The sequence below is a fragment of the Theobroma umbraticum genome, unplaced genomic scaffold, assembly GCF_002168275.2.
Source record: "Theobroma umbraticum cultivar Fairchild unplaced genomic scaffold, ASM216827v3 scaffold_44.0, whole genome shotgun sequence".
Lineage (NCBI taxonomy): Eukaryota > Viridiplantae > Streptophyta > Magnoliopsida > Malvales > Malvaceae > Theobroma > Theobroma umbraticum.
In genome coordinates this window covers 928,104-956,048 of record NW_018397255.1, presented here as the reverse complement: position 1 = coordinate 956,048, position 27,945 = coordinate 928,104, and the positions used below count along the sequence as shown (strand labels likewise).

The 27,945-nt window shown below is 36.9% G+C and overlaps 5 protein-coding genes across 5 annotated transcripts in view; 2 read left to right on the top strand and 3 right to left on the bottom strand.

Annotated features, from left to right (window-relative positions):
* The first annotated feature begins 564 nt into the window (after positions 1 to 564).
* Positions 565 to 6,038, top strand: ROT3 (Cytochrome P450 superfamily protein). The gene is made up of 9 exons (XM_021419493.2): positions 565 to 1,074; positions 2,539 to 2,863; positions 2,975 to 3,124; positions 3,226 to 3,498; positions 4,560 to 4,652; positions 4,755 to 4,833; positions 4,928 to 5,034; positions 5,175 to 5,302; positions 5,618 to 6,038. The coding sequence occupies exons 1-9, from the start codon at positions 815 to 817 to the stop codon at positions 5,712 to 5,714; spliced, it is 1,512 nt and encodes a 503-aa protein (XP_021275168.1). The 5' UTR covers positions 565 to 814; the 3' UTR covers positions 5,715 to 6,038.
* Positions 6,039 to 7,493: 1,455 nt separating this feature from the next.
* LOC110409964 (protein translocase subunit) lies at positions 7,494 to 10,177 on the bottom strand. The gene is made up of 3 exons (XM_021419497.2): positions 9,758 to 10,177; positions 9,412 to 9,533; positions 7,494 to 8,039 (listed from the first exon to the last, which is right to left on the bottom strand). Exons 1-3 carry the CDS (start codon positions 10,023 to 10,025, stop codon positions 7,875 to 7,877), a joined length of 555 nt encoding a protein of 184 aa, XP_021275172.1. The 5' UTR covers positions 10,026 to 10,177; the 3' UTR covers positions 7,494 to 7,874.
* Positions 10,178 to 10,605: 428 nt separating this feature from the next.
* On the bottom strand, positions 10,606 to 12,071 carry DIM1B (Ribosomal RNA adenine dimethylase family protein). Its single transcript, XM_021419494.2, has 2 exons — positions 11,558 to 12,071; positions 10,606 to 11,417 (listed from the first exon to the last, which is right to left on the bottom strand). The coding sequence occupies exons 1-2, from the start codon at positions 11,975 to 11,977 to the stop codon at positions 10,668 to 10,670; spliced, it is 1,170 nt and encodes a 389-aa protein (XP_021275169.1). The 5' UTR covers positions 11,978 to 12,071; the 3' UTR covers positions 10,606 to 10,667.
* A 7,934-nt stretch (positions 12,072 to 20,005) lies between these two features.
* Positions 20,006 to 26,265, top strand: BGAL3 (beta-galactosidase 3). The gene is made up of 19 exons (XM_021419191.2): positions 20,006 to 20,423; positions 20,531 to 20,626; positions 20,741 to 20,853; positions 21,014 to 21,080; positions 21,255 to 21,347; positions 21,526 to 21,669; positions 21,882 to 21,970; positions 22,066 to 22,171; positions 22,285 to 22,372; positions 22,784 to 22,902; positions 22,994 to 23,158; positions 23,308 to 23,486; positions 23,975 to 24,084; positions 24,164 to 24,273; positions 24,498 to 24,608; positions 24,685 to 24,798; positions 24,883 to 25,085; positions 25,177 to 25,513; positions 25,600 to 26,265. Exons 1-19 carry the CDS (start codon positions 20,253 to 20,255, stop codon positions 25,747 to 25,749), a joined length of 2,565 nt encoding a protein of 854 aa, XP_021274866.1. The 5' UTR covers positions 20,006 to 20,252; the 3' UTR covers positions 25,750 to 26,265.
* Positions 26,266 to 26,607: 342 nt separating this feature from the next.
* Positions 26,608 to 27,945, bottom strand: part of TRX1 (thioredoxin H-type 1) — a 1,700-nt gene continuing 362 nt past the window's right edge. Inside the window, exons 2-3 of the mRNA XM_021419192.2 lie at positions 27,122 to 27,244; positions 26,608 to 26,999 (exon numbers count right to left, since the gene is read on the bottom strand). Coding sequence (XP_021274867.1) covers positions 26,856 to 26,999; positions 27,122 to 27,244 — 267 coding nt within the window. The 3' untranslated portion in view covers positions 26,608 to 26,855. The remainder of the gene's footprint in view (positions 27,000 to 27,121; positions 27,245 to 27,945) is intronic.

The following is a 27,945-nucleotide window of genomic DNA, read 5'->3' as shown; positions in this document are numbered from 1 at the left end:
TTTGTTCCCATTAAAGAAAAAAGAGGCTGACAATTCCGGCGCCCTCACGTTAGGCCCAGTGGGCTTCTCTCCATGCCTTCTTAATGCTTGGAGAAGTCGAAAAAGGGAATACTGCCTACCGTTTCACCACACATTAACTTCCCTTCCACTTTTGACACGTTGGTAACAAGTGTCAACCAAAGCTCGGATTCTTTCCCATGCTGAGATTTGTATGAATTTAAGCAGATCACTTCCCATCCAGGTTTGATACTATTGGTTAAGATGAAATGTGTATTAGTATTCTTGAAACGCTCGAAAACAGCTAAGAGCAATTAAGAAGATTAATTCTTTTAGCAGAAGAAGAAGAACAAGAAGAAGCCTTTAAACGCTACCCCACTCTTTTTTCCTCTATTATGCGCAGGGATGGGTACATCTCTATCTAAAATGAAGAGAAGACAAAATGAACAAGCGTGGAGCATTGGGTGCACCCAATATGGCCAACTCATTTAATGATAGGTGCAACCTCTAGATTTTCCGAATCTCTCGCTCAAGATAGCCATGACCCTCTCATTCATTTCCCTACCAAGGACAAAGAGCTTTTTCCTTATTATTTTTCACTTGCCAAGTAGTATCTCTGTCTCTCTCCCTCTCCCTCCTCTTCTCTCTTTCACCTTTTCTCTACAAAGCTAGAGCTGCATGAACTGATCAGGTTAATAACCCCATGTGTATTTGGGAACACTCTCAACTTTCCCAAAGTCTCTCATAAAGGCAAAAGCCTTTGCAGATTATTGTTAGAAGTAGTCTAGGGTTTATCATTTGGTTGTTTTGGTGAAAGATGGACCGGGGAATAGGATTGTTCAGCGTGTTGATGGGTGCTGTCTTGGTAGGATATTGGTTTTGGCACAAGAAGAAGGAGAAGAAGAACAAGAAGATGATGATGATGAAGAGAATAGGAGCAGGAGGAGAAGTAGTAGAAAAGAAGAGTGGGGTTCCTAAAGGGAGCTTGGGTTGGCCTTTCATAGGAGAAACTCTCGACTTCATTGCTTGTGGTTACACCTCCCGGCCTGTCAGTTTCATGGACAAACGCAAAACCCTGTGAGCTTTTCCTTTTCCTTAATTTCTAACCCCGTTGTATATGTTTTCTTGCTTTTGGGATTGTCTTCTTCTTGCTCCTTGTTCTTTTGCCCTTCCTCCTTTCTCCATGGCTCAATTTGTATATTCATATGTATACATATATTTATTTATTTATTTATTTATTTATTTTAATTTAAATTTTTTAATATTAGTCTTATTAGTTTGCCAGGCTTGCTTTTTCTCTTTGGATGATGGAAACCCTAGATTCACAAATCATTGCTCCATCATCAGCATTATTATATTTTTGTTATTTTATGGTTTAAATATAAATTTATCCTTCTTATTATTTTGTGTAAAAATATTGCTTATACAGCCTATAAAGTTCTAATTGGTCCCAAATTTTTATAATTAAAAAAGGGCATGCATGGCATTACAAATTATTCTGATTATTATTAGTACTACAAAAGAATTTCTTATAGTACTAGAGGACTCTTTATCTATCAAATCATGTAACATGCAGGCTAAGACATAAACTTGTGGGGTAACAATAAATTTAAAGTTTTTTATTATTATTTATTTTCTTTACTTTTCTTTTTGTTGGAATAAGGAGTTTATAGCAATTAGCATGTAGTGGTAAAAGTTTTCTATATTTATATAACCCAAAGGAAGAAAAATCTACCCTTCCTCCTCTCTAAGGGATGCCATTGAGTTATATTACCAATTTTCTTTTTCTTTTATTTTTTTGTTTTTCATTTTTGAGAGTGGATGGAATGAGTAATATTTTCTTGGTTTGCAATTAAATATTGTAATATCAATATATTATATATACACTAATATTGGAATGTAAATTGTCATTTCATCCAAAAAAAATTAATAATGGAATTAATTTGAACTCCTCCTTTCATTTCACATTGTTTGCTTAGTCAATGGGAACATTGCCTCAATGACTAGGCCCCAAATTCCCCTTATAATTCATACAAATTCTTCTCTCTTTTTTTTTTGAAAAGCAGACAAATTGTTTGTAAAAAATTAATTAACACATTAAATAAAAGGGGACAATTGTTTGCCTAAAAATTGATTATATTGAATGATATGTACCAAAAAGAAATTCTTTTTCATTAATGAGCTATGACAGATAACTACCCCAATGGCCTTCCCAGCTTCAAAAATAGAAGGTGACATTAGCTAAAAAAGTTTGCAAGTGAAAGACTTACTAGGACAATACCACATTGGGTTTTGGAGCTCCAACCTATAGATTGTTGCAGGAAGTAACCAGCTGCACCCAAATTCTCCATTGTTTTCAGCATTTTTTTTTCTCTTTCCAACGAAACCACCATTTCTTTCCCTTTTTGAACTCCATAGCGTCCCTCTCTGTAGACTTCAATCAATGAAGCTAACAAAACAAAAAGCAATAAAAAGAAGACCTGCCCTGCAATAAAGCAAAAGCTTTGGCCTTTTGCTTAGTTTCTTTTCTCTGTTTTCCAGGCATGGGAGGGTGTTCAAAACTCACATCTTGGGAACACCCATCATTGTTTCCACCGATCCCGACGTGAACAAGGTGGTTTTACAGAACCATGGCAACGTTTTTATCCCTGCTTACCCCAAATCGATCCGGGAGTTGCTTGGCGAACATTCCATCCTTCAGATGAATGGGAATCTTCAGAAGAGAGTTCATGCACTCCTCGGAGGTTTCTTGAGATCCCCACAGCTCAAGACCCGAGTTACTAGATACATTGAAAACTCTGTCAAACTAACTTTGGGTTCCTGGCAAGACATGCGGCAGATACATGTTCAAGAAGAAACCAAAAAGGTCAAATTCAAAATAGTGCAGTACTACTAAAACAAATATTGATTCCAAATAATGATACTGCTATTTTGACTCTTGACGAAGCTTGATTTTTCTGCTTCATGGACATCTCAGATTACATTCAATGTCTTGGTAAACGTTTTGATGAGTGTTGGTCCTGGTGAAGACTTGAACTTTCTGAAGAGAGAATTTGAAGAATTCATCAAAGGCTTAATCTGCTTACCCATCAAATTTCCAGGAACAAGACTATATAAATCTTTGAAGGTTAATAAATAAAAGAGAAAACTTGGATTTATCTTTCTCTTCAGTTTACCATTTCTGTAGGGTTTATACAAAGGTCTTTGTTTTTTTTTGGTTCGTTGTAGGCCAAAGAAAGGTTACTGAAAATGGTGAAAAAGATTGTGGAGGAGAGAAAATTGGCTATGGAGAAAACAGACGTAAGAGGTATGGCCAATGACGCAGTGGACGTGCTGCTACGTTACAGGGAAGAAGCAAACGAGAAGCAATCTCTGCCGTTGGATTTCGTCAGTGGGAACATAATAGAGATGATGATCCCTGGAGAAGAGACGGTTCCCATGGCAATGACCCTAGCTGTCAAATTCCTCAGTGACTGCCCTGTTGCTCTCCACCAGTTGATGGTACGTAACATGAATATAAATAAATAAAATAAGATAAAGAACATTAAAAAAGCTGATACCTTTTCCATCCCACGGTTAGGATCATTTTGATTCCATCTGCAAAAGTTGGTCCGAAAGCCAACTGTTTGACTTTGTCTTTTCCTTTTCTTTTAATATTTTTCCTTGGGAAAGGAGAAGCCTCTTTCCTAGCTACTTTCCTTAGACACACGAGTACATGCACGTGCAAGACAGATTGTACGTGTGGAGGGCCCCAGATTGTGCCGAAAAATAGACCATGCTGTAAAGAGTTGAAGTGTACTGTCACTTTTCTCTTAACTCTGTTTCCTTTGCCTCTGCTTTGATTGTCACAGTTCTACCTAACTCCTAGTCAGTTTTCTTTCCAATGGAAAAAAGAAAAAGTAAAAACCCTTTCTTTTGACTTTACTATTTGTACTTAGGATCATATTCCGATTGTACTCCTCTGTCAAAGAAACGGAACTTTGATTAATGCAATGAACCATGTTGTTTTAAGAGGAATCCTGGGTATGGTTTCCTTACTGAAGCTAAAAATGGTTGATCTTAACCACGAATCTGTAGCAACAATGTAGAAAATTTCCAAGAATTGGCAAGTTGCTGTATGGTCTGGTCAGATATTTGGCAACCCAAAATTTACCTCACAAGTTCAAAACTGATTGAACTTTGAACTGGGAATTGAACCGTGTTGGTGTAGTCACAGTCACCAAAACTACAAAACCTGTCTCGGTTTCATGTTGAGATCTCTGTGGAAAAGGTACATCAAGAAGAAATTCATGGGGCAATTATTTTCAAGGTTAGAATTGAAGTGGGGGAGCCTGTATTTTTGTACAGAAGGTTCTTACCATAATTACGAAATGTAAGTCTTTGAAATTGTTGTAAAGATATGTGACAGGTCCGAAGTCTGTTACCCCTTTTTATTTTCTTTTTCCTTGCTGAAGAAACAATAAAGGAAAAGTGATCCAATGGCATTAGTTGTTGGCTTCTTTCATTGAAAAGCAAGTTTTTTTAAAACACTTTTATGTAATTGATGATGTTGATTTGTGCAGGAAGAGAACATGGAACTGAAGAAGCAGAAGATGATGAATTCTGCTGAAGACTATAGTTGGACTGACTACTTGTCTTTGCCTTTCACTCAAAATGTGAGTCTCAAATTTCAAAGGAGATGATGTAAAAGTTTCTTTTTTACATAAAAAAAAGTTGCATATTACATGAAGCTTTCCTTTTCTTTTTGCTCTTGCTAGGTGATAAGTGAAACTCTTAGAATGGCAAATATCATCAATGGAGTTTGGAGGAAAGCACTCAAGGATATAGACATTAAAGGTAGTTTCATTGTAGAATTTCTTTGAGATTGACTCTGCAGAAATCAGGAAAAACACTTTTCATTAGACCAAACTTTTTTATGGTTGTTTTGCAGGTTATTTGATACCACAGGGCTGGTGTGTCCTGGCATCTTTCATTTCTGTTCATATGGATGAGGAAAATTATGAAAACCCATATCGTTTTTATCCATGGAGATGGGAGGTAAGCTTTAAATAATTGTGAACAATTCCACCACTTCACAAGATAAGTGTCACTTGAATTTTAGTTCATCTGTATAAGCAATTTAACTCCAAAATGTTTTAGGTTTTATGTCCATTGATGATAATTTTGTTTGTTTGCAGAACCTTGGACCTGCTGTTAACAACAATAGCTTTACACCCTTTGGAGGTGGGCAGAGGCTCTGCCCTGGTTTAGAACTGTCAAGGCTAGAACTTTCAATCTTCCTTCACCATCTTGTCACCAGTTATAGGTAATTATTCAATCTTGTTCTTCCTTAGTCATACATTTCTTCTGCTGCTGCTATAATTCGATCCAGTGAAGCATGGGATACCTCCATGGTTAAAGGGCCTTGGAAATGTACATCCAACAGGCCATTAAAATCCGACATGATTGAGAGTTGCTTTTATTTAATGACATAAACTAAGAAGAAGCTAAAGAATTGATATTTAGCTACCATGCCCTGGTGGATAGGTGTCATCAGAAGCCCACCAATTCTATCCAGATTTCCCATCTCTTACGGTCTGTCAAAACTCAAGACAACTCTGTTTTCTCTTATCACATGCAGATGGGTTACTCAGGAGGATGAAATCATCTACTTTCCAACTGTTAAGATGAAGAGGAAGCTGCCAATCACAGTCACCCCCTTATGTAACTACCAGTAGTTTGGCCCATCCAGGAAAGATGTGTTCAAAAAATATCTAAAAAAGAAAATATTTTTAGTCTCATTGGATAGATATAACCAGACAGATACTTGGAAGCTTTATCCCCACCAAAAGGGAGCCATTGGAAATGGAATTTGTACAGCTGCAATGATCTTTAACAAACCGATGGGACTGTGTATCATGGTGTTAGTTCTCATGTCACCATCTTTTCTTATAGCAGTAGAGGACCTTGGGCCCTTTTATGGTCCTTCAAAATTGAATGCAAGTGGGGATGATATAATCTAACTCTTCATGTCTGAGCTGCAATGGATTAATTTTTCTTTCTTTTGTTTGAGTTTTTTTTTTTAATTGAGAAAAAGGATATTTGAATTTGACTTTTTAAGTAAAAAAATTATGAATCAACCAATGAGCTAAATATTCAAATATTTTCTTTTTGTTTGAAATATTTTCTTTTTGTTTGAGTTGATAATAACATTCGTGGTAGTACAAAATTCCTTGCTTCACTGCCACCCGTCAATCATCTTCCCGGCCAAAGTGGAGGGAGAAAACCGCCAAAGATATCAAAATCATCTTACACAGGGTATTGCCTTCTAGATTAACAGCAGCAGAAGAGCAAAGATGAGGTTAGATTGCAATTCTGGCCATGAAAATTGGTTGGTTGTAGTGTAAATATCTTTCCTTTTGGTTTGGTAAAAAAACAAAAACAGATGAGAAAAACAGGACTTGATTGATGAACATTCAGCTAACTGATCCAAAATTTTGAGTAGTTGCTGTCTCGCATAAAACACCTACTGATATTGACAACACCAGATCAGTCACTTGAAGGAAACCTACATGACTCCCAGGCAGGCAGGCAATTCAATTCTTAGAAAGCTGCTGTGGAACTTTAACAGTTTGGTAGAAAGATTGAAAAAAATAGGAACAAGAGAAACACTAGTTTCTTTTCCATCCCCCGTCTTTCTCTTTCTCTCTTACCATAGTGTAAGTGAATCCGACCACAAGATATAGGAGCTTTCTGGCCCCGAGTATTTGACATCCTAAAAATAATCATAGAAGGGAAGAAAGGAAACTGTCACATGCATTCATTTGTACCATCATTTCATGTACTGCTTTAGTCCTTTCTGCTTCGTGGGTGTGTTTCTACTCTGTAGTGTGTAAGAGTTGTTCTAACCTCGTTTTACACATGAAGAAATTTTAAAGATGCTTGGAGCACAGAAAATGGGAAGATAGCTCATAATCGTTGCTGATATTTCTTATCTGTAGTTTATCTCAACCCGGAAATCTGCAGCATATGTTATAAGAACTTCTTGCTAAGAACTAACATAAAAGTACAAAGTTTTCCAACAGGTAAGAGCTCATGGTAATTATGCAGTCATTGAGCAAACTAAAACCCTGCTTGCAGGTAGTCAAACTGGATTAGCAACGCTTATTTGATGAGATAAATAACCACTTCAGTTTGTCTATTCAGCCTAGCATATATCATAAATAGGAATAGCAAAAGCGTTGCAGGTTTAACCCTTAACCACCCAATTGTCATATAATCACCATGAAAGAATGTAGTGGCCCTGGCATCTTCTGTTAATTTAAGCCAAAAATAAAAATGTAAGAAAAGAAACCTCAGATGGTCTAAGATCCCAACCCTTTATAGTACACCACTTAAGTGGCCAAAAAACTCTCCAGTATCCTCAAACATGATGAAATGAAGAATTATTTTAAATGAATGTTTCTCCCTTTTCCATGACTTTTTGTTAGGTTACTTGGCAATCAAACATCACATCATAAAATAAATTTTGAAATCCAACTAACTTATTCCAAATCTCATTTCACCAGTTCAATGTGAAGTCCTCAAAGAAGGGCTCAGTTAAAAAGATATGCAAAAAAGGGACAAGAATCAGGCCCATGGTTGGGAAAGCCAAATGGAACTTTGCAACACCTTTCATGTTTCCTAATCCTGCTCATAAAATACAAATTTCCAGTCTACAAATGAGAAAGTGCAGAACTAGAAAAACCAACATCAGATGTCTAAAGGCCATTAACTTGGGCACTGAATGGCGTAACCAAACATTAGGAAGGAAATGCAAATAAAGCTTATAGAAACAAGGTTTGATGTCTCAAAAGCAGCATACCATTGGAAGAAGAAGTCTACGACCAAGTGATATTTCAAACCACGGCCTTTTTCTCTTCTTCCTCAAGCCGCTGCAGTTCCACCAGCCTTTCGGCCCATGCTCTTTCCCTTGCCACTGCAGCCATCTTACGCTCTACTCGCTTAATCTTCTTCTTCCTATTAGCCTCCTGCAACTGAGCTTTCCTCTTCTTTGCCTCTGCCTGCAGAACTCCGCAATAACACATAAGCATTTTCCCCAGAACCAAGTATGCAGATATTAAAAAGTAGACAGTCTACTCCAAAGACAACCAGAAAGGATGAGAGGAAAAGAAAGTTTACTACAGGGATAATTCATTAATACATCCAAACATAAGTAAACACAAAGCAATTATATGGCTTATCGAACTGCCACATATATCTGAACTTTAAGAAAATCTGAAAAATAAGAAAAGAAGCTAGTTAAAAGTGCACTATAAACAGTGAATGCAAGAACCAGCATATAGATATTTCACTTAAAACCTCAGTCTAAACTCTTGTTGTAATAATAAAAAGACAAAAACTGAAGACCATAAGTGCAGTGCTAGTGAGGGCAGAGTGGTAACCAGTTATCAGTCCAATTGTGAGAAGATATTAAAGATATTACAAAAGTGCCAATGGAGCAATTAGATAGCCATGGTTTCAGAAGTGAAAAGGGAAAGCCAATAATAACCAACAATTGATATTAGTTTTCCTTTTATTTTCTTTTGATACAAGAGTACATTCTTAACAACAGAATTATGGTTTTAGCTAAATTGATATTTCTAAAGCTACAAATGATGCATTAGAGATGAACTTCTGCAATCCAAATATGGCTTCCTCATATAATCAGAACAATTCTGGGCTAAAAGGGCATCATATTACACGTTTTATGAATTCTGAAGCCACATTCACCTGGCCCCACAGGATCCAATGTTAGAGGCATAATATGAAATGCCAATTGAAGACAGACTTCAACAAAGTAGCCACAACCGAATGCTTGTGTTTAAATAAAATGAAGACAAGAAAAGAACAAGACGGTGACTACAGTTCAAGGATAAATTGGTTCATCCGTACACATAATTCCAGATAAGCTGGATTATTTACCTCAGTCTATGGTTGAAATTATAGCACATATTTGGGAGACCCATCCCTACATGAACTCTGACAATATGACGCACTCTATTAGGAAAACATGAATCTACCCTCATTTCACATTCCAATGTCCCTTTTGGCTAATTAAAAGATAACTTACTGAAAACATTGCTCAGATATATACGTTCAGGATTTCTTCTAAACGCATTCAACAAGGTAACCAGTAATGCAAATTGTAACTTCAACATTCAACAATTCATTTTAAATCAGCTTCATTCTACCGGAATGAATATTCTATTTGAGATTTGGATGCATTTTAAGTAAAGGCAAAATGGTTGATAATGCATATAACTAAAACCTAAGGCACTACCTTCCTCATCTTTAACATCGTTTGATAAAAACTAAACATATTACAAACTAGATAATTGCTATACAAAGCTGAAATCAATCAAACGTTTTCAATGTGGTTTATTGAAAACGAACCAATTTAAATGCACGACGCAGCCTCATTCTCTTTTTCTCGTTCCTTCTTTTGACACTCCCTTCATTCGGGTTATTAGGAAGAATTGGCTCCCCTGGTGTATACTTTACCCATGCATACGGCCCTGCATTCTTAAATCCATCAGCATTTCCCCCTATTTTTCCTCATTTTTCATTAATAATTTTGCTCTTAACAAAATGAGCATATGTATATAAGCTTCTCTCTAAATGCCTTCTAAAACCCTAATTCCACATAAACCCGAGCAAAAAAAACGAAATAAAAAGCCTCAAAACTTTAAGTTAATTAAAATTGGAAAAAGGGTTTAAGCGAGATTTCGAAAGGAATTACCTGGGGGTTTCAAGCTGGCTCTTTTCCGACGTGGTTTGTCTTGGGGCCTTCTCTTTGGCAAACGAGTGTCGGTTAAGCTATGCAACTGATTGGATATCAGGATCCATGGAGATTGCCGGTAAAACGACCCGCTCAAACAGAAGCTGAAACCGGGCTTTGGGCATAAAGAAGAGCAGAGACTCGACGTAGTTACAGAGGCAGGGGAGGCCCGGGATAGGAGGGTCCGAGATAGCGGTCGAATGATAGTTCTTAGAGCTCCAAATCCCATTATTTTAAAGCATGAAACAGTTAACTTTTCAGGTCCAAAGTGAGTGTCAAAATGAAAGGGTTGTTTTTGGTTTCCGGCTTTTACTTTGTTTTTGTTTGAGCAGAATGGCAACCTCAAACCAGAGTGAAAAAGAAAGGGTTGGAGACGAAGAAACGAGTGGCAAACATAGGACCTTAAGCCCAAACTCCTAGGGCAATTGGGCCAACTCCGTTTCTAAACTGAAGTTGCTTTTAAGACATTCCAACAAAAAATAACCACTTAAACCAGCCCACTTTTTACTGTATATACAATTTAATTTTTGATTTAGAGAAAAGATGATTAGAATCTTATTTAAAAAATAAGGTTTTTTCAGTATATAATATAATTTAATTCTTTTTTTGAAGAAAAAAAGATTTGAACCTTACTAAAAAAGCAAGGAGATCATGTCAAAGTGATTTTGTCGAGTTTTAGCTATAGTTGAATATTTGATTCAATAATAAATATATATACATTTAAAGAATTGGATTTGAATTGCCTCAAATCCGTGTTAAATAGTTAGGTTATACAAGGAATTGGTAATGATCTTAGGTTGGGATGTTAATATTTTCTTCTAGGAGAACTAGAAGGATGAAAACGACAGTAACACTAAGAAGAATGGAGCTGCTATGAACTATAAGCAGCAGCAAATTCAACATTATCTGAGCCTTTTGCAAGTACATGGTCATGGAAATATATTCCAGCTTGATTGAACAAGAAGAGTAGATGTAACAATTCCTCATTAGACAGCTTTGAAGGCCTCTTATCTTCAAACCCACCTGTTCTCAAAATCCCAACGATTTTCTCTTTGAACAAAGTCATTTCCAAATCAGAAGCAGCAGATGCAAAGCCATCTTCTTCATCTGTCTTTTCTTGTTCATTGTCACCATCATAGTCATCATCCGATTCATAATCCTTGCACGCCATGGCTGTTTTGGCCAGTTTCAACAGCTCCATCACCTTTTTCTTCTGCTTAAACGTAGCACCTAGTGTCTTATTCTTCTTGCTGAAACAAGTCCTCGTGAAAGCCCACCACTCATCAAGATTAACATCCGGGACTTGAGCTTTTGGTCGGATCATTACAACAGAGGAATCAACTTTTGGGCAAGGAAGAAACTCCCTCTTGCTCACATCCATAACAAATTCTACATCAGCCACCAACTTCACATTCACAGCCAATCTGTTAAACTCCGAGTCCCCAGGTTTGGCCAGTAGCCGACGAGCAAACTCCTTCTGGAGAAGCAACGTTGCACTCCTAAAAGGGTTCCTTCCATAAACCAATTTAGCCACAAGAGGAGACGAGATCCCGTATGGAATGTTAGCTACAACGAGGTCAAATTGAGGAAACTCCGCCTTCATTGCATCTTTACATATAACCTGCAAACAAAAATTAGATTTTTAAGATAATAACATGCACAATTTACTTTTATATAGACCAATGAAACGCCCAACGAAGCTTGGAACATTCTCTCAGACATTTCATCAAACACATAAATTTTTATTTGTTGAAACCTTACATGGAGCCTATCTTGCAACCCTTTCTCAGCAACACGTTTGTGGAGAATGTCCACCATTCTTTTATCAATTTCGATGGCGACGACCCTTTTAGCAGCTTCAAGGAGCTTGACAGTAAGATTTCCAGTGCCGGGTCCGATTTCTAAGACGGTGTCTGTAGGTCTTACGTTGGACCTTCGGACAATAGCGTCAAGAATCCTTGTGTTGGTGAGAAGATGTTGCCCCTTGCTCTTATACAAATACAAATGGTCTTGTTGATTCTCTTTTGTGTCACAAAATTTCTGGTCTTTGTCATCATCTTCTTCATCATGAACTTTGCCAGAACAATGACTGGATGTTGTGCTGAGATTTCTTAGACAGTTTTGCCAGAAAATTAACCGAGAAAGGCAGAGTTGAGTTGATTTTGGCTTGAGCAGAAGCATTTGCCTTTGGCAAATGATTAATGAACTGAACGCCAGAATTTGAATTCCTCCAATTCTTGGTTAGGGAGGTGAATTACTACTTTGTAATAAGCTACTTTACATTAGCTAACCTAGATAGAATTAAGATTAGAATATAAGCTAACCTCATTAACATTATAATACCTTATAATCGGATTCGATTAGAAGTTAAATCATAAAATTGTTACTTGTCACGGGCTTACAGTTTATTTGTAGTTCAAATAATCATTTTAGATTATCTTCTATGTGAATTCAATTAGTTTTATATATATTTATTTATAAATTTGCTTATAATCCATATAATATTTATTACAATTCATTAATTATTCTAAATATGATTTTAAATTTTTTTATAAATTAATTTTAATTATTAATTTAATTTACTTTTTATCAATAATATACATAAAAATTGACTCTAAATTTATTTTAATCAAGTAATTAATAGATACAGATATTTAATGAATAATATCTATAGTGTTCAATTTTTTTTATCAACTATTAAGATTAGGATTAAAATATTTAAAAAATAACGAATATTTTACTGATGAACATCTGAATTTTTATTTAAAAAATGAGAATATTACATAGCTCTGATCATGGGCCATGAAGAAAGAGGCCCAAATTACATGGGATTCTCAATGGGCTATCGACCAAACCCCGACTTTGTTTTCCAATGGGGCTTGGCCTTCTTCGTACTTGTTGTCCTGCCATATTTATCTGCCCGCAGTTTGCGACCTGAGCGAGGCACACCCGAAGGTACCAGTCCATGGTAGCTTTACGTGAAAGCCATGCTTCAGGGCTTCATGCTGTCTGCTTACATCAGGAAGGAAAGACACAGGCACGCAGCCTTGATAGCTACGCTCAGCTGCATGGTTCCACACCCGGGTTGTAAAATAAATTGGAAAGTCATAATCAGACACCCTCACACAGCATGGGAGAAAGACCAATCATTGTTTCTTTGGCTCGGGTTTCAGGATTTATCTATCTCTTCACGGAAACTCTGATTTTTTTTCTTCGGAAAGCATGAGAAACTGCTTCAATGATTGTTTCATTCCCCTATCCTCCTGCCATTGCTATACTTTTCTGCTTATACAAACCAGAAACCGAATATTATATGTCAGGCCTTCATGATTTTGTTCTTTTGGGCTGTTAATGGGAGGGATTAGTGTCTTTATACTCTCTTCATTACACAACAAAATCAGTTTTTTAGGGTCAGTTTGTCTGATTATGTGGAACCTAATGATTTCATTTACATCCCAGACAAGGATCTTCAATGAAGTTGTCTATTGGTTTGGTTTTTTTTTTTTTAACTTAAGTATGTTAGTAATGAATTATATGAAGAAAGTAAACAGGTCACATATAATTTTAAATATTACAAAAATTTAGTAATTAGAAATAATATTACAGAATTTAAATATATACACACATATACATATGTATGTGTGTATATATGTAAAAGAATTAACTTGATTGTTTGATATTCGGAATTATCCTTATATTATTTGATTTCAAAATGTGTCTCTAATTTCAATTACACTCTGCAAAGATAGCATATTTCTAGTGAATCCCAACACATCGGGACCATCTACTACCTTGGTGACATCGAAGTCTCCCTCCTTTGAGGACTCAAAAGATTTCACAAGGGATCCAACTCATGACTTCCTGAATACAAAATTGATTCTGATACAACTTCAACTAGAAAAACTACCTATATTCTGAGTAGGGACCAGAACCAAGAATGATGGCATGGAATTTCAGCTCCTTTAAGTTTACTTCATATTCAAGGGACTTGACTGAACTTTGAGAGGTAAAGTGTCTCACCTGATCTATAAACGTTGGTCTTAAAGGAAGCTGAATGAAGCCTTTTTCTTTTCTACAAGAAAGTAGTACAAAAAAAACTCGAATGTGAACTCTTTATTTCATACAAAACATGTTAAACTCTCTTTTTAGCTATGGATTTCCAGGTCTATCTATGTATAGATTACATTGCCCATGCCTTTGAACCAAACCCGCCCAGTCCCAAATGAAAAAGCTAAAGCTTCTAGCCTTCTGCTATAACTAATTATATAAAGTAATCAAAAGCTTTTGCTTCAGTGAAACTAGCGCAAGTTTGCACATTGTACCCAACAGTTTATACCGTTAAAGTGAAAAGCATTGGATGAGCAATGGCCCGCTAGAACCGAGAAAGAGTGCAAAAAAGGGGAAGGAATCCAATCTGCTTTACGAGAATGGTGTAGTTGAAGGAACATGAAAAGAGAGACAAGTGTTGATGAATAGAAGAGAAGCCATAGAGAAGTAATGATGGAACCCCAAAGAAAGAAACAGATAAAGCTATAACAACATCTTGGCCACCACCCCATCCCTCCCCACTCCTCAAGTATGGAGAAGACTTGTCACTGTTGCATGAATGATGTGCTCAAAAAGGTTACCCTAAAACGAGTAATTTAGCCTTGGGTGTGAAGGAAATGGGTTTGCAAAGGCATGCAACATACCCATGCTAATCAATCAAATAAATTTGGGATCACATGAATTCTTAATTAATTTGCTTCAAATGTAACTAGGGTTGGTTTCATGTGCTTCTTAATCATTACCATTGACAAATTTTACCCATTTTTATGCCCTTTGTAGTTCCCCTTTTGTCCTTCTCATTCTGATCACATGGCAGGCAAGAGAATATTTCCGAATATACAAAAAATTAACTTGTGAACTATGAGATTTTTTCCTTATGTTTAACACTAATTAATTAATTAATTGAAACTAGGATTGATTTCATGTGCTTATCAATAAAAAAATAAATTTGTTTTTTATTTAATTATTCAATTCTTTTTTTAAATAATTGATTATTCATTTCATTCCTCTCTCCTTACCCTTTTCCTTTGCAAAGTAAAAGAAGTATAGTACAAAGGTCCTAAATCTAGGCACGTGGCGGCCAAATATGCGACCGCGATAAGGCAAAGATGCTCTCCAATCTCGGTCCCCTTACCCTTAATTTAAGGGACACTAGCCCCATTATCTCCACCCCAATAAAAAGAGGAAAGAAAGTTACTCAAACTCGTACAAGTTGCAGATAATTTAACCGCACAGAATCCCAATTTTTGTACCTCGTAAAGAATATTCCATCCCCGAGAATCACAAGGGGGAGGGGGCAAAACCGTCAATTCATCATAACGGAAATCTTTTCCCACCGACGTTAACGGAACCAGGATCTCGACCCTCACGAGAGCTCTCGAAATGGAGGGAACCAACTAACGGCCCATTGACGCCGTTCCGCAGGAGGGGGGTGTGGCGCAAAATGGAAAGTCACGCGCGGCAGGTGCACCGACGTTTAAGGGGAATTAATGGAGGAAATGGACCCCATCGAAACGGGCACCAACCAAACCTTTCGATCTTCTATCACGTGTGTACCATCACCGTCGCCAACCAATCAATGCCATCCAGATCCAAATCCATCAAAGACGTGGAGCTTTGGTTATCTTTGGCGCCATTTCGCTTTGACATGACACAGTTTCGTGTTGCTGTCTCCACCACCGTCACTCTTTTTAACTGTTCCAACGTACCTCTATTCTTTTAACGGTTCATTTTTAGTTTTGGGTCCTCTGTAATAATCATAGCTCTTTAAGTCTAACACTAATCACTAATTAACTCTTTTTTGTTTGCCTAAAAGTTTGTGCGATTAACCCTTTTCTGCCCCTTGACGAACTAGGATAATTTGATTACACAACAGAAGATATAATAATAAATATAATTAAATAATAATTATTATATATTCATATTATCAAATCACATCATATATTATACAGATAAAAAAATCAATTAATTTTTTAAAATTAGAGTTTACATTTATATATATGAAGCATAATTAATTCGTGAAATGCTGCTAAATTATTGGGTAAATTATACAAACACTAAGTGAGTAATTAAGAAACCTAATAAGGAGGTGATCCATGCAAGAAAGTAAATGTGTAGGTAACAACTTTCTCTATCTAAATCCGCATTTGAGCTACATTTGCCATGTGGGTATATTTGAGAAGGTATGGAGCTTTATATCAAAGGGTTGTTCCTTCAATTGACAGGAGTAGTAATAATAATACATATTCTTCTTTACTATGAAAATTAAAATACATCAAATCCACCTTAATTCCTGCCCTTTCCTCTCTTTGGCCTATCAGCATGACATCCTAACCAAGTAATTAACGACAGGAAAAGTTATAATCAAGGGAACTTTTATGATATTTATTAGATAAATTGTTGAGACAGATGTTACTTAAATAAGAGATATTTTGAGAACTTAAATATAATAAAAATTTCTTTCTTTATTTTTATTTGATTTTAATTGGATTGTCTACTTTAAAATTTAAGATGATATCAAAGCAGGGTTTGCGTTTATTTATAAGTTAGTGAAAAGAAAATATATATTTTGAGAATGCTGAGAAGTTTGCTCTGAAAAGCGCATCATACCATGGACAAACGCTGTATAAAATAAAGGGTTTGGCAACCAACAACAGGAAGCAGAAGTCTTATGATTGACCCAAACTATGCAAAGCTGGTGCTGGTGTCTGTCTTTAATAAAAGTGGGTGCCCCCAAGTGTAAATTAGGCACTTTCTCTTTTTTGAATGGGTTGTTGTGAGCTCAATGCGCAGATTATGTGAATTGAAGGTTAGGTGTGTGTAGGGCAGCTTTCAGAGCAAACCCTTTCACTTTGTTTAGCAAAAAAAGAAAGAAGAAATGCTGACGGCAAGGCCTCTTAACCAAAGGGCTTTAATTTAGCCACTGACAAAGTACTGATTAGTTATGTTATCCACAAAGTTGAATCAAAGCCTATCTATCAGAGATAATGGATTTAGGCTAAGGTTTTTTCCCCCTTTTTTTTTTTTTTTGCTCTGATTGCTGTAATTTTTAGGGTCCTCCAATTATTGATGTAGGCCTGTTTAGGAAAAGGGGTAAGAATTATGCACAACAAAATTTGATGATGTGAATGTGGTATGGCTTGGCCGGGAAGGAATTTGATTGATGTAACTTCTTTTGAGAAGCCCAAATCATATGAATATGAAAGTTTCATAGTGATGAAACATGCATGTGGTCATGATATATGTATCAAACCTTGCAAAGAAAAATAAGCACAGTTGCTTTGCTGTAAATGGTTTCTTTCCATAGTCTAACTCCATTCGTTGAAGGGGGTTATAGTGACTCTTTCATGCTGTCCAGCTTTGCTAGGGGAGTACCTTTCAGAGCAATGACATTGAAAAAGATGTTTGAAAGTTTAATTTTTATGCTATAAAAACGACTTCTGGAAGCAGCAGCAAATCAGGCAAATCCAAGTCAGTTTAATCTACTAATTACTCAAGTTTAATACTTGGACCAATCTTTGGCAGACAGCAGCATGATCAGCTGCCTAAGCATGCATAGGCTGAATATATCCCTGGAATCTCTGACTAAACCCCACTTTGAAAAGAAACTTTTGGCCCTCATTTTCCTTCCTCCTCCTGCAATGGACAATGGTGATTACCAGCAACAAATAAGAAAATCCTAAATTTGCTAGCAATCTGTCACCATTCACCAGGGACAAGAAGCATGAAAACCTGCCGTGAGAAAACCATATTAATGACTGCCACAACAAAAAACGTGAATAAATAAACCACCAAATTAACTTTAAAAGGCATTGACATGTAGGTGACAGCATAAATAAGAAACAGTGGCAGTGGGCGACCTAATAAGTGAAAAAAATGTAAATAAATCCTCAATCTGCGCTTGGAATTGGAAGTGGGAATGAGACCCCACGAGGCTTAAGGGGTTGAACTTGATTTCATTGCACTTTCCTTTGCGCTCATCTCGGCGTTGAAAGGTGAAAGAAGAGGAAGAAAGACTCGAGTAAAAGACTAGGATTGAAGAGTACTGAGGCATTTGGTGGCTGACTTGTTTTCAAGCTTACCTACACAACATGCATGCCATGCGGGGACAGATCTAAAGGGAGATCCATCTAATCAAACCGTTGGTTTGACTTTCATTATAGTCTAAGATTAATTAAGCAAATCTAATTACTTTGATTAAAGGGTTTTTTGCTAAAGTAATCGTGTTTATAACGTTCCCCAAGGAGCCTTTCATAAATGGTGTAGGGAGGCCCTGGAATCTAATCTTATCAATGTTTCATTAGTTAAATCTCTTTTTTCCTTTTTATGTTTTAATGATTCATTGAATGTAAATGCTATAGATTTTGATGCAACATGAAAGTATATTTCTTTAATCTTTACATGGCAAAACAGTCCATAGTCTCCATAGCAATTTCACTGCTAGAATATCAGCTCAAAGAGCTTGTTCATTCCATGGAGTTTCTGCCATGATGGTGACCCCTTTTATGATTGAAAGAAGGAAGCACCAATTTGATAGAACCTAAGCATTGAGTAGAGGTTTATGCCTTCTCGTAATGTATGCATATGGTACTTTAATGTTGCATTAAAATAATTTGCAGAACATTTTCGGGAGACTCACTGTTTCATTTAGCCGAATTTATTGTCACCCTCTTTTTTATTTTCCTTTTGTCAAAGGAACCTTCTATGTTAAAATATATACAGATAAGTCTTACAAATGTTTTAAACTTGGTAGGTTTTTCAAATTATAATTAAAAATTGTTGACGAGAATATTGTTTGTATGACTAAATCACTGTTGATCTAGCTGCATTTAATATTGAGTACAGTTCTTTTTTTGTCTCCAGAAGGAACCTTTCTTTGTGATGGCATAGCAGTACCATATGAAACATTATTTTTTTAATGAGAACAGAGATATTGCAGAATAAAAACCAATAAAGATTGTAGGGTGAAAATTGAAATATGACAGCAAAAGGGCAGAATAGAATATTGATTTTGGCTGGAATGACAACTAGAAGTTGAGAAGATCAACAAGAGTCACAGAAAACTGAGCAAAAGAAATTTATGTGAAGGGGTTGCTTTAAGAAGACAAAAGAAGTTGGTATCAGCTAGTGTGAATTAGAAGCAAAATAATTGTCACAATAAATAGAAAAATATGAGGGGTACATGGGATGCTCTTTCTGGGTTCACATGGAGAAGGAGGGAATGCAGACAGATTTTGCAAAAAAGGTCCCCCAAGACGAAAAGCAGGCAGCAGGCAGCAGGCGGCAGCAGCAGCAGCAGAAATGAGCAAACTTACCCCTTTTTTGTTATGACCATAATACCCTAAGTCAGAGGGTGTATCAACAGGTCAAACCATTAACAGTAGTGCTATAATAAGAGTGTTGTCGGTTGGTTCTCTACGTTTTTTCCCAGGTTAAATTTGGAATTAGGTATATCAGACAAGGGAGTTGATGTAAGTCTCTTTGGTAATGTAGTGCAATTAATTGACAAGTGGATGATACCATGCTAGCTGATCTCATCTTATGACTTGAGTCCATCCCACTTCAGAAATGTATCACAGACAGAATATACAACAGTTTTTCTTCTTATCCCTTTTCAGTAATTTGTAGGAGAGCAGGAGTTACAATTTGAGTTAAGACAACTTACAGAAAAATATTATTGTAACACATGTAAATTATATGGCATCCTTTGATCGTTTTGAATAGAAGTGTAAAGGACATAGAATTACATATCAAGTTATCATGTTTCCAATGAAAGTGGCAAATGAGCTAGCTTGGAAAGACAAAAGAATTGGCAATAACGATTCATTTAAACTAAATTTTTTACATTTGGTTGTTTATTCTTTTTCCTCTTTCCTGAAAATCTTTGGGGAGTTTAGTTTAGGCAATGTGTTAAGTGGCTGGGGCAAGCGGCAGATACTAAATTTAGTAAAGTCATGACAGATTCTGTTAACGCGTGGAGAACACTCGCCAACGTTAACCTTTTAATCTTCATATAAGAACAGCATAAAGCTTCTTCTATTTACTGTTGTGATACCTTTTTCCCCTGTTTTTTGTCAGTTTTTTTGTTTTTCCTACCTTTTCTTTTTCGTTTTCACTTCCTTTTACTGCTATGGCTATGGACACTTGTGAGCTGTGAGTTGAAAACTGTACGCACATTTTTTTTTCACTTATAAATTGCTGTCTGCTCAGAGTCTCACTTCCCTCTCTCAGAGACCCTGTGTGAAAATGGATTCTCTTCCTGCTCCACTTTACTCTCATTAAACCACAGCCACGAGCCAACCAGCTCAAAACCTCCTTTTCTTTCTTTCTCATTCCCATTCCCTTTGGATTACAAGTTTTCTTTTGTAAGTTTTGGAAGTTAAAGGCTGAGTCTTGAGCTGTTCAAAACATGGAAACAAGCTCAGCTTCAAGGCTGTTAATTGCATTTTGCTTAGCTTTGTGTTTGGGTTGTCAAGTGACCCAGTGCAGTGTCACCTATGATAGGAAAGCTATAGTGATTAATGGGCAGAGGAGAATCCTCTTCTCTGGTTCGATTCATTATCCCAGAAGCACTCCTGATGTACTTCAACAGATTCTCCTTCTAGTTTCTATTGAAATTTTTGGAGCTTTTGCTGTATTATTTTCTTATTCTTGAGAAATGAAAATGGGTTATTTCTTTTGTTGTAGATGTGGGAAGATCTGATACAGAAGGCCAAAGATGGAGGACTTGATGTGATTGAAACTTATGTCTTTTGGAATGTTCATGAGCCCTCTCCTGGAAATGTACTCTTATTTTCCCTCCATTTTCCTCTACAATATAAAGTTTATATTTTTACTCTGTTTTTCCAACTTGGGTTGTATTATTTGTTAAACATTTCTTCGTTTACGATTTTACAGTACAATTTTGAAGGGAGATATGACCTTGTGAGGTTCATAAAGACAATACAGAGAGCAGGTCTCTATGCTCATCTCCGCATTGGGCCTTATGTTTGTGCAGAGTGGAATTTCGGGTTAGATCTAAATCTCTGTCCAACTCCCTTTTTCTTCTTCTCTTTGCAATTTGTTTTTTTTTCTTTTGGGATTTCTGTTCTTTCTCTGCTGTTTGAGCTAATTGGGGAAACTTCCATTTCCTTGATAAGTTGATATTCTAAAACATTTTACTCTGTGCAGAGGGTTTCCTGTTTGGTTGAAATATGTGCCAGGCATCAGCTTCAGAACAGACAATGAGCCTTTCAAGGTGTCCCTTCTGTGCTTCTTTATTACTACTTTCCCTTCCTTTGTTTTAACTGCATGGCGAGTTAGAGCAGAATTACTGGAACATAAATAATCATTAATGGTTTAGAATATATTTTAACCTTTGTTTTCTCAAAAAAAAAGAAACTGAATGGGGGCTGTTGATACATTATTGCAGAGAGCTATGCAAGGGTTCACTGAGAAGATTGTAGGACTGATGAAGAGTCATAACCTGTTTGAGTCCCAGGGTGGTCCCATTATTCTCTCTCAGGTAAATGTTATAGTTGTTGGCTTTACTTTCTTTTTCACCCCATTTTATCATTTTTATCTTCCTACATCTTAAGATGCAAATTTATGCAACCATATATTTTGGCGTCCCATTCTATGGTCAAATTACAATGGAGATATGAACCCTTTTTTTTTTCTCTTTTTAATTTGTATGAGTTCAGATTGAGAATGAGTACGGGGCACAGAGTAAATTACTAGGGGCTTCTGGCTATAATTATGTTACTTGGGCAGCCAAAATGGCGGTAGAGACGGGAACTGGGGTCCCATGGGTGATGTGCAAGGAAGAAGATGCCCCAGATCCAGTGGTAAGTAATTAGCCCTCAGATCTTTGTTCAGCATCTCAAGTCTCTTGCTCTATGGTCTTAAACTTTGAAGGATAAGTTAATGAGTATCAATGTGTACAAAGCCCAATTTCTTGTATCCAACTGTCAAATATACGGTGTTCTGTTTATCTTAAATCTCAATTTAATTTGTACAATGAGGATTGCTAAGGGAGTGTCATGGGTACCTGTAATAGATAAACACATGCAATGGTTTCTACTGCGATACATTCCAACCCAACAAACCCTACAAGCCAACAATGTGGACAGAGGCTTGGAGTGGATGGTAAGTTTATCATGTTTTTTTCTTTTGTAACCTTAATTTGAAGAGTCTAATATGAAATGAAGTCCAACCATTTTTCGTCTTTGATTGTCCAAAAGGTTCACAGAGTTTGGTGGTCCACTTCACCATCGGCCAGCTGAAGATTTGGCATTTGCTGTTGCACGATTCATACAAAAAGGAGGATCCTTTGTTAATTATTACATGGTTGGTTCCCCCATTTTTCTCTCTTTTTATTCACTTCTTTGAATGGCATGAAGTATTCACAATAGAAAACCTGATACTCTTTAACTGAGTTGAGTGTTAACCATGTGAAATAGTACCATGGAGGGACCAATTTTGGACGTACAGCTGGAGGCCCTTTCATCACTACCAGTTACGATTATGATGCTCCAATAGATGAATATGGTGAGAAAAAAAGCTATTTGCTTATCTCTACATAGTTTGTTCTGTTAAAGTATCATCTTCTTTTAGTGTTTTCAGTTTGTTTGATATGCAACTGCTCTTCTAAATTGCTTTAACACTTAAAATGGTTGCACCTTACAGTCCGTGCCTCACAACAATAGCATTTGAACTGAAAAACAATATAAATTCAATTCTTTTGCTTTTGTTTGCTGATGTTTATATATATACTTATTTCATTCGAACCATTAGTTGGGTTACAAAATGGGAAGATATGGTTTTATGCACCCCTTCCAATTGCCTCCCCTCTAATCCAACCTCAATCTTTTTATAGCACTTAGAGTTTATGTGAAGGCCATTGGTTTTGGTTAGCAACCACTAATGCATTACTAACTACTTCCCACAAAAACATGACAGGTTTGATTAGACAACCTAAGTATGGTCATCTAAAGGAGCTTCACAGGGCTATTAAGATGTCTGAGCGAGCTTTAGTTTCAGCAGATCCCATTGTCACTTCACTCGGAAGCTTCCAGCAGGTTTCTGCTTTGACTCTCAAAGTGCTCTGCTTCCAGCAGATGGGGGATTTTAATTGCTTACTGAATCTAATCAATCTTTGGCATTTTCCAGGCTTATATGTACACATCAGAATCAGGAGATTGTGCAGCTTTCCTATCGAACTATGATACCAAATCTGCTGCAAGAGTGTTATTTAACAACATGCACTATAACTTGCCTCCTTGGTCCATCAGCATCCTTCCTGATTGCAGGAATGCAGTATTTAATACTGCTAAGGTATGACATTGTGAAATGACTGAATTTGCATCATCAGGTTCAGTATTATTGTAACTGAAGCATATTTTTAAGGACGTGAACTTTTTAGATAAGTTTTAAAAAGTTTAAGGATCTCTTAAATGACAGTTGGTCATGTTTGTCCTTTTCAGGTTGGAGTTCAGACATCACAAATGCAGATGTTGCCAACAAATGCTGAGATGATCTCTTGGGAAAGTTATGATGAAGATGCTTCTTCTCTGGATGACAGCTCAACAATTACTGCTGATGGTCTATTAGAACAAATAAATGTCACAAGGGATGCAAGTGATTACTTATGGTACATTACCAGGTGAGACTGATGCCCCCATAGTTAGATGTGAAGGGATTTTTTATTCTTTCCTCATTCTTAATTTATATATGGTTCCTTTTTCTCCAGCTTTTTATCATTTTAGGGATGAGAGTAGGTGGGAGGGAGTTTTTAGCTTGAAGAAGAGAAAAGTACTGTGTTTCTGATTCATCATTTCTTATTGCTCTGCTATCCCTTTATTTTGTTCTTTCCTAGAAGATCAAATCAGAATCGAAAAGAAACGGCAATAGAGATATTCCCTGTTTTCTTTTTCTTTTGGGGGGAGAGAGAGGGGGAATGCCTATTGAAGAAACTTTAATTATAGCTTGCTCTTCTGCATTGTTTGCCTGAATTTGCATTCAATATGTTAGAAGACTCACTGGCAAATAAATGTCTTTGAGCAGCATTACTGAAGCCAATTTAAGGTTTTATGATGCTTGCTGATTCTTAAATTTTGGAAATCTCTCATAATTAGATATTATATGTTACAGCGTTAACATTGGTTCATCTGAATCCTTCCTTCATGGAGGGGAACTCCCCACTCTCATTGTTCAATCAACAGGCCATGCTGTACACATCTTTATCAATGGACAGCTTTCAGGTACATAGTTATATTGCTTTTTCCATGGACTGTTCGTTTTTTCTTTTCAGAAATAAAAATTGTAACATGGTGGTAACAGGTTCTGCCTTTGGAACGAGGCAAAATAGGAGATTCACATATACTGGGAAGGTCAATCTGCGTGCAGGTACTAACAGAATTGCACTGCTGAGTGTTGCTGTTGGATTGCCAGTAAGTTTTTCCCCCCAATCTTTATTACTTTGTACATCAAATCATTAAGTATCATCCTCTAACCAGGGGTAGGAAAAGCATAGAAAACTTTCACAGCTTAGGCAATCATAAAATGGCAACTTTATCTTATATGATGAAGCTAAAGAAAATTGGTGGAAGAAAACAATGGCTTGGTTATTGTGTTTTTTATAGGGTACATAACTTGTATTTTTTTGGTGATAAAGAATGTAGGGGGACACTTCGAGACATGGAACACAGGAATCCTGGGTCCAGTTGCACTGCATGGACTTGACCAAGGAAAATGGGACCTGTCCTGGCAAAAATGGACTTACCAGGTAGTGGACTCGACCTGTCTTTAATGTCTTCATCATTGAATCAAATAAGTTTGATCATGACTGCCTCTTTGAACAGGTTGGGCTTAAAGGAGAGGCAATGAATCTTGTCTCACCAAATAGTATTTCCTCTGTTGAGTGGATGGAGGGATCATTGGCTGCACAAAAACAGCAGCCTTTAAGATGGCATAAGGTAAATAAAAATGAAAAATATAAAGTAGATGCAGCATGAGTTGTGGCTTCTAGAAATTCCAATGTTTTCCCTTTAACATTGCAGGCTTATTTCAATGCACCTGAGGCTGACGAGCCATTGGCTTTGGACATGGAAAGTATGGGTAAAGGTCAAATATGGATTAATGGGCAGAGCATTGGTAGATATTGGACCGCATATGCTCATGGTGACTGCAATGGCTGCAGTTATGCTGGTACATTTCGACCTCCAAAGTGTCAGCTTGGTTGTGGCCAACCAACCCAAAGATGGTACTACTCTTCTGTGTGGTCAAGTAAGCAGCAAATGGCCTTAAATTAATAATATTTTATCATTTAATTTCCAATTTCTTATTTTATTCAGGTACCATGTTCCTCGGTCTTGGTTGAAACCTACACAAAATCTGTTGGTTATTTTTGAGGAGCTTGGAGGAGATCCCTCAAGAATCTCACTCGTGAAAAGATCTGTGTCCAGTGTTTGTGCTGAGGTCTCTGAGTATCACCCAAATATCAAGAACTGGCAGATTGAAAGCTATGGAAAGGCAGAAGATTTCCACAGACCCAAGGTTCACTTGCACTGTAATCCTGGGCAGGCTATCTCTTTCATTAAATTTGCAAGCTTTGGAACCCCTCTGGGAACTTGTGGAAGTTACCAGCAGGGCCCTTGCCATGCTCCTGCTTCATATGCCATCTTGGAGAAGGTATTTTCACTTTCTTGTCAACAAAATAAACTTAAACTAAAACTCGCAATCATGCATTTCTTATCATGTTCTACCATGTTTTGCAGAAGTGCATAGGGAAGCAAAGATGTGCTGTCACCATAGCCAACAGTAATTTTGGCCAAGATCCATGTCCAAATGTGTTGAAGCGGTTGTCAGTCGAAGCTGCTTGTGCTCCAATAACTTCAACAGCAGGGCAACCAAACTGGGGGGGTTAACCAGATCAAAAGAGTGACAGAACAACTCAGTAATGTTCGCATCTAGTAATTTAACCATACTTTATCAGCATTTCAAGCAAGCAGCAAAGAAGCAAATAAAAGGAAGAGTGCAAAGAATAGGCGTTTAGTTTAGGTTAGGTTGAGTGCCACAGCTTTTCAAATGGAGGGCTCTGGCGACAGGTGTTCGGTGCTGTAGGCCGTCAGTTCTTTTAATCTTGAGTTAAGTGGGGTTAATAGACTCCTGTAAATCAGTGATTGTAAGATAGGTGAGTTTCTGAAGTCCTGTGGGTCCTGCAATTTTGGTCCCTGAGGTCAAATTTCTGGCCTGTGTCCCCTCCCCGGGCTTTTAACCGGATACGGGCACCGGAGAAAAAGATTACTTTGTATTGGTGTGATTTCTGTTTGTATCCTGGGGGAAAATTTGAACCCCAATTAGGTTCATGTTGGGAGCGGTTCCTAGTATGATCATTGTTCAATGTGCAGTTCCTGATTAAAGTGCCTTCTTTTCCAGTTGTTTCCCTGTCTTTCCCTTCTGGTTGAATGCTGTAATTCCTAATGTTAATCCAGGAATCATGTTTCCCACATCACTGTTAGAGCTGAAACAGCTTAAAGTGGAACCCCAAGTCATCTAAGCCTCCTGAGAAATGTATACCAATCTCAATCCCCTTGGCACCTGGGCTTTAAACATGTATAGATACAGCCCAGCGAAGTCCGAGATGAATTTTCCAAGTCATTTTCTGTTCTAAAAACATGCCTCATCAGTTTTTGTCATCTAACCAGCAAATCCTAGATATTGACAAACTACACAAATTTCAACAAACCGTTAAACTAAGTTGATGAATTTGGGTACCATGAGGATTGAAAATGAATATCAGCACTCAAATGGACATGGTCCCCTTAACTTGGAAGTGAACATACATTTCCACAGAAAATGAAACCAGCAATCTATCAACATCTGGGCAGATAGTACTAAGAAACACGCAAGATATAGAAACAAACTGAAGGTCAAACATAGAGATGTTTAGATTTGTAGCAGCACACGATAACGAGGTCTATTGTAAATTCCTCCAAACATGAAGATAAATATATACTAATGATTATCATAATCAAACAGAAGCAGAAGCCATATGCTTTGCCACAGTCTGCTGAAGATCATCTTTCTTTGCTCCCACCACCTTGTCCACAATCTTCCCCTCCTTAAGGAACATGAAAGTTGGCATAGCCTCCACAGCCCAATCCGTAGCAACTTCCTGAAAACAAGAACAAAAAAAAAAAAAAAAAACCAACTTCGATCAACATTTTTTTCACTTCTTGACATTTCCACTCATGATGATATAGAATTCTGTTTTTTTAACTCTGCAAGCATTATTACCTTCAGCTCATCCACATCCACCTTAAGAAACATGACATTGGGAAGCTTCTTGGCCAGTTCAGCCAGGAAGGGTGCGATAAAACGGCAGGGTCCGCACCATGACGCAGTGAAATCAACAACCATCTGCGTTTCACCATATAGGTAAAAGAGTCCATATATACCACATTGCAGAGGGGCAAAAGGTGGAAAAAAGCATGAAAAAGTAGGAAAATAAATACAAACACCAACATCACCATTGACATCTGTCATTGATTTGTCATCATCACCACAAGTACCAACCTTAAAATTCATTAATTACACATTTATTTCCATCACTTCTTTCTTTGGTAGGTTACAGAACTAATTCTGGCTAGAAATTAAGTTTTTTTCCCCTAGAAACAAACACTTCAAATCATAATCTAATACAAGTAACAAATTATTTTTGTAATTGAAAAAGACTGAGCAAACAGGATAAACCCAGTCCTTGGTTTCTCAACTATCATCTTAAAAAATTGTCCTCGTATCACCCCCAGATTGACAGAGGCAGACAATAACCTTAATTAACCAACTATTTATATGTTAAGAATATACATAATCAATCTATCTCCATTTAATCCAGGTTTTAGCATGTGAAAAGACTGACAAATATTAACCGAGAGATTATTTAAATAAATAAATAAATAAAGGGTACCTTCACCAACAACAGAAATCCTTTTTCATTTATTTATCAACAAGGATTCAACTTTACAGATCCTGGAATTTTTTAGATTAAAATCCTAAATCCTGAACCCACCATTCAAATTACCCTACAAACAAAACAAACAAAACCATAAAAAAAAGAATAA